Raw genomic sequence first — 18,214 nt, forward strand, 5'->3', positions numbered from 1 at the left:
AAGTATTTTCCTATACAAATACTTTTCCCTTTGCTCAGTTCTTGACTTTGTGTACTGTAAACACCTGGTTCTTATCCTGTGTTACTACAAACTGAGCAGAAGACCAGTTCACAGTATTTGTACCTTTTGATTTCTAGTGTGTGTCTAGTGTGATTCTACTTGTTAGAGTTTGATCTCGTGTTCGCAGCACAACTTGTTCCATTAAACATTTTCTGTATCTCAGTGACTCGTGAAGCTGTTTCCTGAATGATCCACACACAAACACTCACAGTGATGGAGACAGAATTTCATCCACTTCATCAGTGAACTGATGTTTTTAATGTTTTACATGTTAAATCAAAGGAACTGAACCTGTTAAACAAAGACGCAGTGAGCTGAGAGCAGCATTAAAAAGCCTGTTGAGGAGCACAACCAACAGAAAACAAGCATGTGTATTATTACACAACACAAACTGGTCAATTCAAATGATTTGTACCATTGAACCTGAGGATGGGTCTGAATGTTCTCATGTAGGTCTGAGAGGAATCAGAACAGTGGACACGAACAAACCAAACTTTATTCTAAATACTCTGAATTACAAAGAATCATGTGTTTGTCAGTAAAGAACAAGTCAAACAATCATTTCATGTTGTAAATGTGATATTGTTCATGATTCAAATAGAAATATATCATAACCAGCAACGTACTAAAACCTTGGTGAGATGGTGTCAGACTAACTTTCCTGTGAACTAATGAGGGGGGAGTGTTTTTGAAAGTAAAACCTACAGCTCAGTTTCACACAGTCAAGAAAGTGACTGAGTAAAAACCAAAGTGGAAATAAATTCCAATCAAACGTCAGTCAACATGTGGTCTAAATGTAAAATGTCTTCCAGAGCAGCCACAGTAGAGATGCTCCCTCCATCCCAACACTGGCTGATAGAACTGGAGATGATCTCCTTCGTCTGTGATCGGGACTGTCAGTGCTGTGGTTTCCTCAGCAGAGACAATTCAACATTTTCTCTGAGCAGTTGGAACAAGGCAGAGAAATGAGAACAAATCAAATACTGAAGTCCAGATGAAAAGAAACAGCTGAATGAGAACACCAGCACCTGTGTGGTGTGTTCACTGACGTAAGTCCAGGTCTAGATAGAAACCATTTCATCAAGATGGAGTCGTTCTTCACTCGGACTGACCCAGTGGAGCTGCTCAGTAACCAGCAGGTCAGACTGTGGTTGTAGTGGGCAGATTGTGAAGCGGCTGTTCAGTAAAAACTAATCTGGAACATTAAGATCAAATGTGAGGATCCACTGTGTAGGTGCACATCATCACTCTGCAGGACAGTGGGACGTTTTCATTGGCTTCATTCAAATGTGCAGCTAATCTGGAGACACACAAACATCCCATGACTTTCAACGGGTCAGTCATTAGCTTTAAGACGTTTGACACTAGAAACCAGAGTCCACAGTCTCTGTTGAAGACTTGAGTCATTTTGAGGGGAATGGTTCAGTGTAAGAAGGAGCTGGGTTTGAATCCACAGGTCGGCCGGGTGCCTTTCTGTGTGGAGTTTGGATGTTCTTCCTGTGTTTGAGCAGCTTTTCTCCAGGTTCTCCGGCTTCCTCCCACAGTCCAAACACATGTATGTAGGTTAATGGACTCTAAACTGTCCCTGGGTGTGAATGTTTGTCACCTGTCCAGGTGGACCCTGACTCTGACCTAATGACAGCTGAGATAGGATCCAGCACTGCTGCGACCCTTCAGAGGACAACTGAGGACAGGATAATGGAGGGAGAATGGGTGGCTCAGTGGAGACACTGGTTGGACACTGAGGTTTCACTGTATGTGGAAATGTGGAGAAAGGTTGAGGTTGAATAAGTTGTTGGACTCTGAGCGTCAGTCCCTCACCTGGGAAATTTCAGAGTGTTGCATCGGGAAAGGTGTCCAGTGTAAAAACCTGAGTCAAATCAACGTTGTTGAACCAACATGATGCTGAAATGTGGAGAAAGGTCAATGTTGATGTCCAGATAAAGTCTGTGTAATCTATAGTTGAGCCAAAGTTAGTATCTCCTCTTGGAATTCCAGGTTTGGTTTTGTGTTTTTAAAAACATATAAATCATCTGATCATAGTGAGTCGTAGTATCAGACAAACACAGGACTGTAGAGGTCTGGACTCTGTTGGTGTTTTTCTTGAAGGAGCCAGTGTCACAGCAGTGATTTATTTGATCTCTGGTCCATGTTGATTTATTCTGAGAGTTTAGCCCGTGTCCTGCAGTAGATCCCCGCTGGCTGTGTCCACAGAGAGTGGGTTCACCCTCAGCAGCAAGTATCACTGGAACTCAGAGAGATGGAGACAGTTAGTTAACAGAGGACAGAACCAGCACTGCTGAGGCTGATGGAGACCAACTAGATCTGGGATTACGGCTGGGACGGAGCTGCTGATTGGGACTGTAGCCGTATCTGTGCTGCAGTTGTTGTGGTTCTGATTGTCCACATGATCTCATTCTGGTTCAAACTCTATGAATCACTCAGCAGAGATATAGGCAGAAAGGTGGTGTACAGTAACCTGGACAGTACACCGCCTTTCATCCAGGGACAGCTGGGACTGTGGGAACACAGTGCTGAGAGCTGGTTAGCTTGGTGAACTAGCTGGATCCATTTCTCTGGTGGTAGAATGAGGCTGTGTAGCCACAGACAGGTCCTAGTGGTTCTGCTGAGAGCTGATCCCTGTCTGCCACAACGTTCAAACACCTGGGGTCGTATTCACAAAGCTCCGTAATCCTCTAGTGATCGTTTCTCCTGGTGATGAAATTCTAAGAAAAGGATTTTTATTTCTACTAAACTATGAGAACAACATGAACCAGAGCAGCAGTGCTGACTTGTCTCTGTTAGAACCTTCTATCAGCAGTGATCAGACAAACTACTGCAGAACTTCCACAGCTTCATACTGTGACCAACATGTTCCTCATTTATTTCACTGGACGTTCAGACCACACAGAGCAGACTTCACCAACGTTACTGAGAGAACTGATGAGACACAAAGGGCATCATCACAGCATCAGAAGATGAAGATATGTTGGTCAGAACCAACAGAACCTCTTTGATTTGAAGACGACCCAGTTTCCATGTGAATCAATGTGCTACTGAAACAGACTGGTCAGTGATCAGTATCAGCTTAGAATATATTCTGTGAAGAGAATTCTTTACATCCAGCTGCATTAAGACTTAAACCGAGTCTGAACATCAGAGGAAGTCTTTGATTTTCACTGCTCACTGTCATCAAGGACACATTTGGTTCAATCTTCTTTCTATATTGTGACGAGTGTATTTGAAGATAAAGACCTCCGTTTTAGGGAAGTCTGGGTCTCTCTGCTCAGACTGCTGCCCCCGCGACCCCGCCCTGGATAATGGATGGATATACACCTGTGTGTCCTCAGATCCCTACAGGTCAGACAGAAACCAGATCACCATCAGAGCCTCAGGACTGATCCCGGGTCTTATCTCTGGCTGGATTCATGGACTGCAGGAAGAAGGTCAAAGGTCAGAGCAGGACACAGTCTGGACCCAGTTTGTATATATGCTACTTTTGATCAGGGTTTAAACTTGACTCCAGGTTTGTCAATCTAATGCTGCGTGGGAACCTGGACTTTCTCCTGCTGTGTTCTGTATGTATGAACCCACAAGTCCACACCATGTCTGGACCTGATCCTCCAGAGTCAGTCCGGACTGCATATGTGGAAACGTCTTAACAGTAGTTCTCTCACTAGTCCTTCTACAACCAGTTTGCTGCTTCACTAAAACAACAAAGACTGTGTGTTGATGCATTTGGGACCAGTTCAGTCCAGTTTTAGTGATGACTGTTGACCCCTGTCCTTGTTGTGGACCAGGACATATTCTGGTTCCCACTAACTGAGACCTGATCCTGGACCTGGACCTGCAGCTGCAGCTGTTTATTAGATGGAGGAAAAAACTGTTAGTTCTGTTTCCTGCTCAACAGACAGTCAGTGCTGCCACCTGCTGGACTCTGCTGGTCTGAACCTGATTCAGGATTCTGGTTTAGCTCCACACCAGGTCTCTGCAGTAACACAGAACCAGTTTTCATCCACTACTACAAATGTGAAACAAGCTGACAATAAATATTTGATCCTATTTAAAGGTCGAGTTTCTCTGGTGTCAGAGTCACATGTTCAACACATCTGAACTACACTTGTACTTTTCTTTGGATCGTAACTAAGTACTTTTACTCCAGTAAAGTACTTCATACTTGGTGGTTGTGTGTATTTTTACTGCACTACATTGATTTCACTGATAGTTAAAAACCAAAGAATCAGTTGTTGAAATCTGATCCAGTTTTACACTGAAACATTTCAAACTAGCTCCACCTCAACTACTGACAAGGTGAAAGTCCTACTATCTATACCACTATCTTTAAAGGTTGTAATGTCTGTTAGCTTTAGCTGCAGAGTCTGCTGCCTCCACCCAGTGTAACCGTATCTTATTATCAACAGGTTCATCATGATGCCTGTTGTTTGACTTTCACTGTCGTCACACATACTGTATCAACACAACAGTGTTTTATTATTATTAAAAGTCGTGGGAGCAGCTGGTGTAAAAGTCCTGTAAACTGCTCCTTCACCATCGTCCACAACAAACTTTAACTAGGTTTCATTTCTCAGTGTAACTGAAGCTTCATTCATTCACAAAATAAGTTAAATCTTAATAAAATCCAACAAACATCTTAGTTTCATGATCATAGTAGAATGAACAAGTATAAAATAGTGTTTTAATCCAGACCCACAGACACAGAGACAGTTATTTCAGGGACTTATGGAGCTCTGTTAATTGTGATTATTAGATGTTTGACTAAATATGTGGGATCCAGTGTAACAGATAATAATTATTTATCATGTACAGTCACTGTGTGATAAGAAATACAGTAACAAGTCATAAACCTACTACACTGATACCGTATCTACATTCACACTGTAGAGTGGGGACGAGGCAGAACAGGAAACTGCAGGTTGGACTTTTGATCCTGGTTCAGGGTTCAGAACAGAACATGATTGACGCAGCACCAACCACAGAGTACTGCAGCCACACCACAGCTAGAAACACTGACGCTCTGAAGTACGACTTCTGTACTGTGGGTTTTCATCTCACTGGTTCAGGGAAAATTAAGTTTGGTCTAAAGTTCAATGAGGAAGATCTTTTACACTCACTCTCTGCTGGAACTCCAACTAAATCTATTCCATCATTTCTGCTTTCCAATAACTTTTTATTGACCCTCTGCTGATCTCTCCTCATTGAACTGAAGCTGAGACTAGAAGGATTTCCTGTTGTAGTGTGATGTGCTGCTGAGTTCCAGAGTCAAACTGTTCCTGTGTTTGAGTTAAATGGTCAAATTTCAGATGTAAGCTGATTTAAAGGGTTAATACACACAAAAAGCTGCTTTAGAGGAACTTAGTTCTTCATTCAAAACAAGAATCAGAGTTTTTATTTCTATTAGCATTTTAGAGAAGGTACTTAGTACTTCATTTCAGGAAACAATGCACAGTGGTACTTGTACTTGGACCCTTCAGGATCAGTTTTCTATTTCCTGAGGGAACATGATTCACTGACTCTGACGTTCTGTTAATTTTTAACAGTGTGTTTGTGTGATTGGAGTCAAAGTCCAGGTTTATTGTTTGAGTTTATGACTTTTTACTGCTTCTCTCTCAGTCTCCCAGTGCATGCTGGGAGTGGAGGACGCTCAGAGTGTCTGTGTTTCAGGGTGAGTATGTTTTCTGTCTCTTTCTGTTGTTGGTTCTCTCTCCTGTGTGGAAACCTGTAGTCTGACTGTCAGACAGATGCTCAGTTATCAAAGTGTTCAGTCTGAATCTAGAAACAACAACGGTGTCGTCGTTTAGTCTGAACACTGTCGATAAAGTCGGTGTCGTTGTTGAACCAGGTGATTCAGGAAACCTTTGTCCAGGTGGAACCGCTGGTTAATCCGGACAAAGGTGGTTTAGTCCAAAGTCCCTCAGTTTATTAGAGAGAACTCAGAGACACAGACAGTGAATGATTTTTATTCCTTTTGTGCAGATAAGTTACTAGTTTTGAAATTAAGTTTTACCCTCTCAGATCATGTTGTTCCAGAGAGTTTTTATCTCCGTTTTTACCTTTGGATTCATTCTCTCACTGATCCGAAAGACCGGAGCGCAACAGCTGTTCCATCACCATGGAGCCAGCTCCTTTGTTTACACCCGGGATCAGCTGATCTTACTGAGGACGGCCGGAGTAAAGGATCAAACTTTGTCCAGGACTTTAAACATTCCAGAGGAGATCAGAAGAAGGACAACAAGGGGATGTAGGGGAGGCAAAAAACAACAAGAAGGAAATAAAGAACAGAGAAGAGCGATGTTCAGAGAGAAGGTGAGAAGATTCAAACCTCATCTCCCCTCTCTGATTGTGGGTAATGTGAGATCACTGGACAATAAGATGGACGAACTGACAGCTCTGGTGAGGATGGAGAAAATCTTTGCAGAGTGTAGTTTGATGTGTTTCACAGAGACATGGCTGCATGATGGTATTCCTGACTCCAGTGTTAAAATAGACGGTTTTAGGAGAGGAGGGGGGAGGTTGATGTTCTCATTAACAACAGGTGGGGCCATCCTGGCCATGTCACTGTGAAAGAGCATGTATGCAGCCCTGATATTGAACTTTTGGCTGTGGGACTTCGTCCATATTATTTGCCCAGAGAGTTTTCTCACTCCATATTAATCTGTTTACGTTCCTCCATCTGCTAACGCCGCTGCTGCGTGTGACGTCATTCAGACGGTCACCTCCAACCTACAGACCAGACACCCTGACGCCTTCTTTATGATCTCTGGAGACTTTAATCACGCCACCCTCAATAAGACACTTCCTACCTTTACCCAGTTTGTGAGCTGTCCCACCAGGGGGGAGAGGACATTGGACCTGATGTATGCTAATGTTAAAGATGCCTACAGCTCCACTGCCCTCCCCCCTCTGGGAAAGTCGGATCACAACCTGGTACATCTCCTCCCACAATACACACCTTTGGTTCAGAGGCAGCCTCCCAACATTATAACTGTAAAGAGGATGCTTTGAAGAGACAGACTGGAAGACTCTCTGTGAACCTCATGGTGAGGACATTGATGGTCTGACAGACTGCATCTCTGACTACATCAATTTCTGTGTGGACGCCCACGTACACACAAAAAACATTTGCTGCTTCCCAAACAATAAGCCCTGGGTCACTCAGGACATTAAAACCATCCTGAATGACAAAAAGAAGGCATTCAGATCAGGAGACAGGGAGGCAGCAAGGAGGGTCCAGAGACTGCTGTCTGTCAGGATCAGGGAGGGGAAGGAGGTTTACAGGAAAGAACTGGAACAACGCCTTCAACAGAACAACACCAGGGAGGTTTGGAGGGGCATGAGGACCATCACTGGCTACAAGTCCAGCAGCCAGGAGAATGTGGGGACTGTGGACCGAGCCAACGAATTGAATAATTTCTTCAATTGATTCCAGGCTGAGTCACAGAGCCCACTTCAGTTCACTAACTGATCCTTAGTCCCTCCCCCACACGACTCAGCCACCACCCTAACAATCTCAGCTGAGCAGGTGAGAAGAGAGCTGAACAGGCTCCCCCCCACAACGGCTGCAGGTCCTGATGGAGTCAACCCAAGGGTGCTGAAAGCCTGTGCTCCTCAGCTATGTGTTGTTCTCCAACACATCTTCAACCTCAGCCTGCACCTGGAGAGAGTTCCTCTAGGGTGGAAAAAGTGCCTGGTTCCAGTGAATAAGACGCCACGTCCCAGAGTCCTCAATGACTACAGACCAGTGGCTCTGACATCACACATCATGAAGGCTTTTGACAGGGGACAGTTCTGTCTCCATTCCTCTTCACCCTGTACACCTCAGACTTCAGGTACAACTCAGAGTCCTGTCATCTTCAGAAGTTCTCTGATGACTCTGCAGTTGTAGGATGTATTAAGGGTGGCGATGTCACAGAGTACCGTGGAGTGGTGGACAGTTTTGTGGACTGGTGTGGACTCAACCATCTGCAACTCAACATCAACAAAACAAAGGAGCTGGTGATGGACTTCAGGAAATCTGGGAGTCCTGTCATCCCTCTCTCTATACAGGGGGAGGAGGTGGAGGTCGTGTCCGAGTACAAATACCTGGGAGTGTACTTGGACAACAAACTGGACTGGACCAAAAACTCATCAGCATTGTACAGAAAGGCTCAGTGTCGGATGTACTTCCTGAGGAGACTCAGGTCCTTCAACGTCTGCAGCACCATGCTGTGGATGTTTTATGAGTCTGTGGTTCCAGTGTCATCTTCTATGCTGTGGTCTGCTGGGGCGGCAACATGAAGGTGTCAGACACTAACAGACTAAACAAACTGATTAGGAGGGCTGGCTCTGTTCTGGGGATGGAGCTGGACCCTCAACATGTTGTGGCTGAGAGGAGGATGCTGTCCAGGAGGAGCACGTTCAGCCAAAGACTTATTAACATTAAATGTTCCACAGAGCGTCACAGGAGATCCTTTCTACCTGTGGCAATCAATCTGTACAATTCCTCCCCCTTCTGTAAGGGGTGGGGGAAGTGAAACTGTCATATACTTGTGACCCAATTTCATTTATCTATTTACGTATTCTGTATATATATATATATTGAGTTTTTTTTTATTTGAGTTTTCTTGGATCTTTCCTGGTTGTGGTTCCTTTTCTTTCTGTCTGTTTTGAGAGGCAAAACAATTTCCCTCTGAGATCAATAAAGTTTTTTGAATCTTGAATTTCTATGGAGCTGTGATGATTCTTTTCATTATTGATCAATCTGATGATTCTTTTCCTGCTTCATCCATCAACTGTTTGTTCTGTTCAGAACCAGAATCAAGTGAGAAAGTGGAACCTTCACTGAGTTGGTTTTGTCCAGTCAATAGTCTGAACCCAAAATGATTCAGTTTAGTGTCATTTCAAAGAAGGAAAAGCTGCAGATCCTCAACTGGAAGAAGGTGGAACCATTAAATGTTTGACGTTTCTATGAAAACTGACTGAAACCACTTCAACTCAGTGATCAAAGGATTCATCAAGTCAACGTTTCTGATTTTAAATCTGCTTTAAACTTCATCGTATTTTATAAACTGTTTGTCAGATCTTCATGTGCATTGTAACTAGTAACTGTAAATATCCCTGTATAAACAAAGAGCAGTAAAAGATACAGTACTTCTATCTGAAAGGTAAAGTACAAATATAAAGTAGCATGAAACAGAAATATTACTAATCTGCTGCTGCACTGTAGCTGTTGCTGCTGTGGTTTCCAAAAGTAGATTTTCATGTGTGTTTCTCTTGAGGAGAAAGGGAGAGGGAGAAACACACCCTCTCTGCAAACACAGCACACGTGTACAGGAATCATTACAGTAGATTGTTGTACAGCAAACTGCTGATTCTCAGTCATTTCCAGACCTACAATGTAGTAAGTTTTTAAAGTATCTCCATGATTTTCTCAGATAACACAGATGATCAGATTATTTTTCTGTGTTTATCTCTAAATGTTGTTTAGTGGTGGAAAAGTTAGTGAAGTATCAGCGTCAGTCCAAATGACTGAGTGAGTGTAAATGTTGGTCCATCATCCTGTGTGTGCTGGGCTGCAGCTTCATGCCTCCATCTAGTGGACTGATAGTAGAAGTAGAGCAGCTGATGGCAGCTTCCTCTGCCTCCCACTGCTGTCTGACTGCATTCAAGTGACACTGATATGAAAGAGGAAAGAAGAGCCAATCAGTGGAGGAGCAGCTGATCTTTGTCCAGGAGAAATGATGGAAAGGAGGATTTCAGTTTTCACTGCACATCAATGATTTGTGTTTCCTCTCCACATGAAGGTAGAAAGTGTGTGTGAGCTGAAGTGGATGTGGATTCAGCAGCATGGATCAGTGTGAGGACAGAGAGGAGGGAGTCCCTCCCTCTAAAACCACTCTGTGTGGGGACCATGAGAGCCAGACCAAAGCTCAGAGGTGAGATGACTGAGACCATCGGACTGATTCTGTCTCCAAGTCTCATCTAGAATTGAATATTTCATCAGGACATTTTTACTATTCTTCTGATTCTATTTGTCATTTATGAAGAAAACTTTGACTGAATATGTGAGCGTCACCAAAGTTGTTTTTCTATCAGGTTCCATCAAAGACCAGAATCTCCTGGACCAGGACCTGAACCCAGCTGTGTGTCCTTCAAGAGTGACCGGTCAAAGGGACAAATTATTTTTTTTAAACAGCAACCTTCAGAGTAAGTTGTTGTGAGTTTAAAATCAGTCTGAACAATATGATGTAAACTTTCTCTGATGATAAATTGTTGTGTTCTTTGGATTTCTGGATATTTCTGATGTGAGTAAGTTGATTTCTGTTTGAACTGTTGATTTGAAGGAGAAGCTTTCTTCACTATTCTTCCAGCAAACACTCTGATCATGGATCAAATCTCCATCCAGCCAGTAGCTAAACCACTGATCCTGTAGAGGGTCTCAGGGGGCTGCTCCTCTTCTAATGAAGTGCTGACTTGCAGGCAGACGTCAAAGGAAGCAGCTGAACACCACAAATGTTGAACTCTGATCAAATCTTTGTGATTGAAGTTCTCCAAATGAAGATTTCGGTACAAATGTCTTAAAGAATCTTGACTTCTTCACTTCCTGTTGGAAGACTTTAGTTGTAATGTTGTTGAAGTCAGTGTAGAGGACTGTTTGTCCCCAGTGTCAGTACCAGAGCTGACATCTGAAGATTCATTTAGGATCCACCAACTAATGAATGAATGAAGTTGTTCAAATGTGAATTAGTCAGAGTGAATTGTGTGAGCAGCAGCACTCTGCCTCATACTCACACAGTTCAACATATTCAGACTGGGAGCTGCCAAGTACAACCAGTGTGATCCAAGCAGACTCTGTCTCTAGATGTCTTGTTCCAACACTTGAGCATTGTTCAGTGAGGGAGGCAGAGATATCTGTTGTTCAGAGCTGCTGAGACTAAACCAAAGTGACTGGTGACAGTAAAGCTTCACCACTACAGGGAGTCTCTGATTCACTGTTCACATCAAATCTGTCTTCATGGACCTTTACCTTGTGTGTGTCTCTGTGTGGACAGACATACTGTGAGCTCATTCTTGATGATTCCTCCACAGAGTGGACCAGGAGAGCTCAGAGGTTCCCAGTGGCCAGTCTGCCCAGCAGCATCCAACACAGCTGGACTCCATATTTCTGGTCTGTACATGTCCAACTACTACTTTTCCATCTGTTGTGTTCCCAATAATCTCCATGCTGCACTTTTTAGACCAGTAGATTTTCAGTCTGTCCAACATAGATCTGATGTTTGGCTCCATGATTTGAGTTGGATTGTGTCATTCATATAGTTTCTGTTCCAGCTGCTGGAGGAGAACATTGTCACTTTTGTGAAGAACGAGCTGAAGAAGATCCACAAGGTTCTGAGTCCAGATTACCCACAATGCTTAGAGAGTCAGAGGGAGGATGAGGAGGTGTTGGATGGTGAGGATGAAGAGCAGAGGAGGAGCAGCAGAGAGGCATTTCTGAAGATCACACTGAACTTCCTGAGGAGAATGAAGCAGGAGGAGCTGGCTGACTGTCTGCAGAGCAGTAAGAGGATTTCTCTAAACATTTAACATCATGGACAAATGAGACGTTTACTGAGAGCTGAACATGTGGAGTGTTAATATGTTGAAATGTGAATCATTTAGGGTCATGAAACTGTCAAACTGTGTTTTCATTAGAAATTATATTGATCATGTTTTTGTGGTTTCATTCAGGAAATTCAGCTGCAGTTTATCAGCGTGAACTTAAATCTAATCTAAAGAAGAAGTTCCAGTGTGTGTTTGAGGGGATTGCTAAAGCAGGAAACCCAACCCTTCTCAACCAGATCTACACAGAGCTCTACATCACAGAGGGAGGGACTGGAGAGGTCAATGATGAACATGAGGTCAGACAGATTGAAACAGCATCCAGGAAACCAGACAGACCAGAAACAACCATCAGACAAGAAGACATCTTTAAAGGCTCACCTGGAAGAGAGGAACCAATCAGAACAGTGATGACAAAGGGAGTGGCTGGCATTGGGAAAACAGTCTTAACACAGAAGTTCACTCTGGACTGGGCTGAAGACAAAGCCAACCAGGACATACAGTTCACATTTCCATTGACTTTCAGAGAGCTGAATGTGCTGAAAGAGAAAAAGTTCAGCTTGGTGGAACTTGTTCATCACTTCTTTACTGAAACCAAAGAAGCAGGAATCTGCAGGTTTGAAGAGTTCCAGGTTGTGTTCATCTTGGACGGTCTGGATGAGTGTCGACTTCCTCTGGACTTCCACAACAATCAGATCCTGACTGATGTTACAGAGTCCACCTCAGTGGATGTGCTGCTGACAAACCTGATCAGGGGGAACCTGCTTTCCTCTGCTCGCCTCTGGATCACCACACGACCTGCAGCATCTAATCAGATACCTCCTGAGTATGTTGACATGGTGACAGAGGTCAGAGGGTTCACTGACCCACAGAAGGAGGAGTACTTCAGGAAGAGGTTCAGAGATGAGGAGCAGGCCAGAAGAATCATCTCCCACATCAAGACATCACGAAGCCTCCACATCATGTGTCACATCCCAGTCTTCTGCTGGATCACTGCTACAGTTCTGGAGGATGTGTTGAAAACCAGAGAGGGAGGAGAGCTGCCCAAGACCCTGACTGAGATGTACATCCACTTCCTGGTGGTTCAGTCCAAACTGAAGAACATCAAGTATGATGGAGGAGCTGAGACAGATCCACACTCGAGTCCAGAGAGCAGGAAGATGATTGAGTCTCTGGGAAAACTGGCTTTTGAGCAGCTGCAGAAAGGAAACCTGATCTTCTATGAATCAGACCTGACAGAGTGTGGCATCGATATCAGAGCAGCCTCAGTGTACTCAGGAGTGTTCACACAGATCTTTAGAGAGGAAAGAGGTTTGTACCAGGACAAGGTGTTCTGCTTCGTCCATCTGAGTGTTCAGGAGTTTCTGTCTGCTCTTCATGTCCATCTGACCTTCATCAACTCTGGAGTCAATCTGCTGTCTGAAGAACAGTCAGTCTCTCTGTGGTTCAATATTTTTAGTCCTGAATTAAAACTTCTCCACCAGAGTGCTGTGGACAAGGCCGTGCAGAGTCCAAATGGACACCTGGACTTGTTTCTCCGTTTTCTCTTCGGTCTTTCACTGGAGACCAATCAGACTCTCCTACGAGGTCTGCAGACAAAGACAGGAAGTAGATCACAGACCAATCAGGAAACAGTCCAGTACATCAAGAAGAAGATCAAAGAGACTCTCTCAGCAGAGAAAAGCATCAACCTGTTCCACTGTCTGAATGAACTAAATGATCGTTCTTTATTGGACGAGATCCAACAGCACATGAGATCAGGAAGTCTCTCCACGGATAAACTCTCTCCTTCTCAGTGGTCAGCTCTGCTCTTCATGTTGGTGTCATCAGGAAAAGATCTGGACGTGTTTGACCCATTTAAATACTCTTCAAACTTTTCAGAGGAGGATCTTCTGTTTGTGCTGGGAGTCGTCAAAGTCTCCAAGAAAGTTGTGTAAGTGTAAAAATAGTGGAATGTATTCATCATTGAATCCACGGCTACAGAACAGAACTTTTTTTATCGTACTACAACATATATAATAATATCTTAACTCAAATGTTGTCATTTTATAAATCACTGTTTCTTCAGACTGAGTGGCTGTAACCTCTCCAAGAGAAGCTGTGAAGCTCTGTCCTCAGTTTTCAGCTCCCAGTCCTCTAGTCTGAGAGAACTGGACCTGAGTAACAACGACCTGCAGGATTCAGGAGTGAAGATTCTGTCTGCTGGACTGGAGAATCCAAACTGTCACCTGGAAACTCTCAGGTCAGGTCAAGTTTCTGTTTTAAATAACTGGAGATATTTAAAAAGTCCAAAACTGCTGAAAAGCAGATTAAACTTTGTAATGTCACAGGTTTTAAGTTGCAACAGTTTCTCATCAGTATTTCTATAGTATACAAATGAACTGTTCTTTCCTGTCTGATTTTATCTCACTGTGTTCTATTTTTTTAGTTTAGGGTTAACATTAAAGGTGATTATTGTCAGGGAATGCTATGACAAGACACAAACTGCTAAGAAAATGATTTTATCTCAAAATCAGACAAAACAGGAAACTAACTAGAGGGAGGTATCAAAATAACACAGCAAAAAACTGGTCTAAACACAAAAACACAGTGACAACAAAAAAACAACCTGAAGCACAGTGGGGAACAGAGTAACAACCTAAACTAGAGAGTAACAACAGAAAATCATTACACAGACACAGACAAAAACTCACACTGGCTGAGGTGCAATGTCTGTTATCCAAGGGCTGTTGAGTGAGGAAGAAAAGGTCTGAGTCCAGTACAAAAATATCACTAGAGGGCAAGGTCCAGGGTAAAACATGGACAGGGAAGCAAGGCTGGGAACAAGGCAGAAAAATGGCTGGAGAGTCGTAGTCAGAACTGACAATCTAGCAGAGAACTGAGGGCTGAAGGGAGCTTATAAAGGAGAGGATAGCAGGAAGTGACTGGGGAGCAGAGCAGCGGGAGTGGGTCCAGGTGAAAGTGAGAGAAACAAACTGGACCAGCATCAGGCAGGAATTGTGACAATTACAGTTTAACATAAATGTTGTCATGTTATGCATCACTGTTTTTCAGATTGAGTGGCTGTAACCTCTCAGAGAGAAGCTGTGAAGCTCTGTCCTCAGTTCTCAGCTCCCAGTCCTCTAGTCTGAGAGAACTGGACCTGAGTAACAACAACCTGCAGGATTCAGGAGTGAAGCTTTTGTCTGCTGGACTGGAGAATCCACACTGTAAACTGAAAACTCTCAGGTTAGGATTAATTATCTTAAGTCAATTTTTCTGCAGCAGGTATTTCTAAATCGAGAGACTTTGTGTCTGTGAAGATCATTGGAGATATTTCAAAAGTCCAAAACTGCTGACATGAGCCAAGCAGACTAAACTTTCAAATGTCACAAGTTTTAAGTTGTAGAAGATTCTTATATTTATACAGTATATTAGCATTTTATTAGACTCAGATGTTGTCTATATGAGAGTTTTTGTTTTCTTGTAAATGTTGTTGTTAAAATTAGTGGCAAAAAAGTGGTCACATTTCATAATGTTCTGATTTAGTGCATAAATTAGTCATTATATGTGACCTGAATGCCACATTTATAAAAAAAATAAAAATTTTTGAACTAAACTATAAATTAAAACATTCATGATCTTTCGTGTCTTTATTGAACAGACATGTAGCTCTAAACCAAACCTTCATTCTTTATTTCATTGATTGGACTTCAGGTTTGCTAACACCTGACTATAGTTGACGTTGTGACATCAGACGGTGTTTCACTGACTTTTTTCACCATCACTCTGTATGTTTAATAGTTGTGTTCAACACTCTTCAGGTATTTTATCAACTTAGAAATATTGTGTTTGTTTATATTTGTGACTTTGGTGAGGATCAGATTACATTTCATGAACAACTGACTCAAAACAGTTCACTTACTTTCTGTCCAATGCATGTGACTAAATTTGTGTCATATACAAATAGGAGTATGTGATGTTGGTCTGTACAAAAACCCAGTACCAAGCCTCCTGTGTGTTGTTTTGTGTGTCTGCAGACTGTCAGGCTGTCTGATCACAGAGGAAGGCTGTGCTTCTCTGGCCTCAGCTCTGAGCTCCAACCCCTCCCATCTGAGAGAATTGGACATGAGCTACAATCATCCAGGAGACTCAGGAACGAACCTGCTGTCTACTGGACTGGAGGATTCACACTGGACACTGGACACTCTCAGGTATGGAGAGACCTGCAGCAACCACAGAGAATGTCTGACGGCATAGGAAGTAGGGATGTTATTGCTTATTTACTTATTTAGATGAGTAAAACAAACGCACCTCTTTGCCATGAAAGGAAGAAAAATGTGTCAGCATCAGTTTGTGTCTCACTGTGGAGTCGTGTTGATGAACACTGCAGCAGAAAGTAGTTTTGTACTGGATACATTTCCTCTCAGCTGATGACAAATCTTCACTGAAGCACTTTACATTCAGCAAAGAAAAGAGGGGAGCTCCTGTAATTCTGACTTCAGTGTCTCATTCTTACTTTGTGAACGAATCTCCTCATGATGAAATCAGGTGTTACATTAGGCTCTGAGAACGGAACAGGAAATTCATCCACCTTATCGGTAGAGTTTTTATCCACAGAATGACAGTGAATGAATATCAGAGGATTGAATCAGGTCACAGCATCATGTCTCTGTCTCCTCAAATAGTGATGATTGAAGCACCTTCACCTTCCTGAGATCCTGATCTTGTAATGATGAGATCTTGTGTCATATATAGGAGACAGTAAATCAGAACTAGAACATGTTCATTTCATCATTACAATCTGTCCAAGAGGAAAAACTCCTTGTTGTTTCCAGTTGAAGAATTAGTTTGTGATTGAATGTTTTTCTTCTCAAACTCCTGTTTTCACTTTCTGTCTCTGGCTGCTCCAACAAATCTGACACCAAATCAGATGAAGCCACAGAGTCTGTGTGTAATGATCAATATCCAGTAGCTGGAGGTGAACTAGACTTCCTCTGAACACAGGACAACGTGTGAAGCTCAGCTGAGATCAGTCCACAGACATTAGAGAGAGGAAAACACACACACAGAGTCCATGTATGTGGAGTTGAGCCTCTTGGACTTTGCTCTCCAGTTTCCTGCTTCCTGTGGTGTCACATTAGTTTGTCTGGTGACAGAGAGAGACTGAAAGCAGGTGTCTGACACCAAAACTGCTGTGAACTAGAGAATTGAAATCTTTCCTCCATGTCACCTCCCTGCTCCGTAGAATTCCAAGATAAGGACTCCAATTCCTTACTAGTTTGCTGAATGTCCATCCCTACATACAAGCCTCCATTAGAACAGAACCAGAACACACTGTGTGTATGAGAGCCATGTAATGTCCATGTGTGCATGCTGAAAGAGAATGTGCTGCTCTGACCCCCCTCCTCCTTTCAGGGTGGAGCCTGGTGGAGTCCGATGGTTGAGACCAGGTCTGAGGAAGTGTAAGTGTGTTTTTAATGAGACTGATGAAAACAAAGCAGCAACATTCAACCATCTTCAAACTGTCACATCACTCATTCAAATCCCTGATGTCATGAGTCCTCATCAAACTGATGATAGATTAATAACTGCAGCTGGATTGTGTCTTGTTCTCTCCATCAGATTTCTGTCAACTCACCATCGACACAAACACAGTGAACAGAAAACTACGACTGTCTGACGACAACAGGAAGGTGACGTGCGTGGAGGAGGATCAGTCATATCCTGATCATCCAGACAGATTTGACCGGTCTCAGCTGCTGTGTAGTAATGTTCTGACTGGTCGCTGTTACTGGGAGGTCGAGTGGAGCGGAATGGTTTATATATCAGTGAGTTACAGAAGAATCAGAAGGAGAGGAGACAGTAAAGACTGTGTGTTTGGAAAGAACGATCAGTCCTGGAGTCTTAGATGCTATGATGGTGGTTACTCTGTTCTTCACAATAACAGACAAACATCCATCTCCTCCTCTGTCTCTCACAGAGTATCAGTGTATGTGGACTGTCCTGCTGGGACTCTGTCCTTCTACAGAGTCTCCTCTGACAAACTGATCCACCTCCACACCTTCAACACCACATTCACTGAACCTCTTTATCCTGGGTTTGGAGTCAGGTTTCCTGGTTCCTCTGTGTCTCTGTGTTCAGTGTAGTACTGAGAGTGTCGTCCTGTCAGAGAAACGTCGTCTATGTTGAACAGATAGTTCAGTCTGTACATGTCTGTCTCTTTCACTCACACACACGTTTTCAGATTCATGGATTCAATCAGTTTCTTCTTGAACCAGTTCTAAATGATTCCTTGTAAACTTGTTCCTCTTCCAGTCCTTTAAAGATAAAGCTCTGATTATTCCAGGATCCAGATGTTGAGGACTTGTTCTGAAGTCTTGTTCTGTCTTTTGTCTCTTTCTCTTTTTGATCCACTGACATTATTAGACATCAGTGCTGCTGTTCATAGTGACGTCAGCACAAATGACCCAACAAGACCAAAGATTCAAGTCAAACACATCCATGAATTTCATGAAGGAAAGTTTCCTGACTTTTGTTCTCCAATCATCTTTATTTGGAGTTAAATTAGTCCAACTAA

General features: G+C 43.0%; 2 protein-coding genes across 2 annotated transcripts in view; both read left to right on the forward strand.

Moving 5' to 3' along the window:
- Window positions 1-18,214, forward strand: part of LOC113168720 (NLR family CARD domain-containing protein 3-like) — a 434,580-nt gene that overhangs the window by 121,608 nt on the left and 294,758 nt on the right. The window lies entirely within an intron of this gene.
- LOC113168138 (protein NLRC3-like) lies at window positions 1,146-17,997 on the forward strand. Its single transcript, XM_033326720.1, has 8 exons — window positions 1,146-1,199; window positions 1,675-1,806; window positions 11,539-11,614; window positions 11,794-13,588; window positions 13,724-13,897; window positions 15,675-15,888; window positions 17,277-17,777; window positions 17,953-17,997. Exons 1-8 carry the CDS (start codon window positions 1,146-1,148, stop codon window positions 17,995-17,997), a joined length of 2,991 nt encoding a protein of 996 aa, XP_033182611.1.

This window comes from Anabas testudineus, chromosome 18 (genome assembly GCF_900324465.2).
Source record: "Anabas testudineus chromosome 18, fAnaTes1.2, whole genome shotgun sequence".
In the NCBI taxonomy this organism is placed as follows: Eukaryota; Metazoa; Chordata; class Actinopteri; order Anabantiformes; family Anabantidae; genus Anabas; species Anabas testudineus.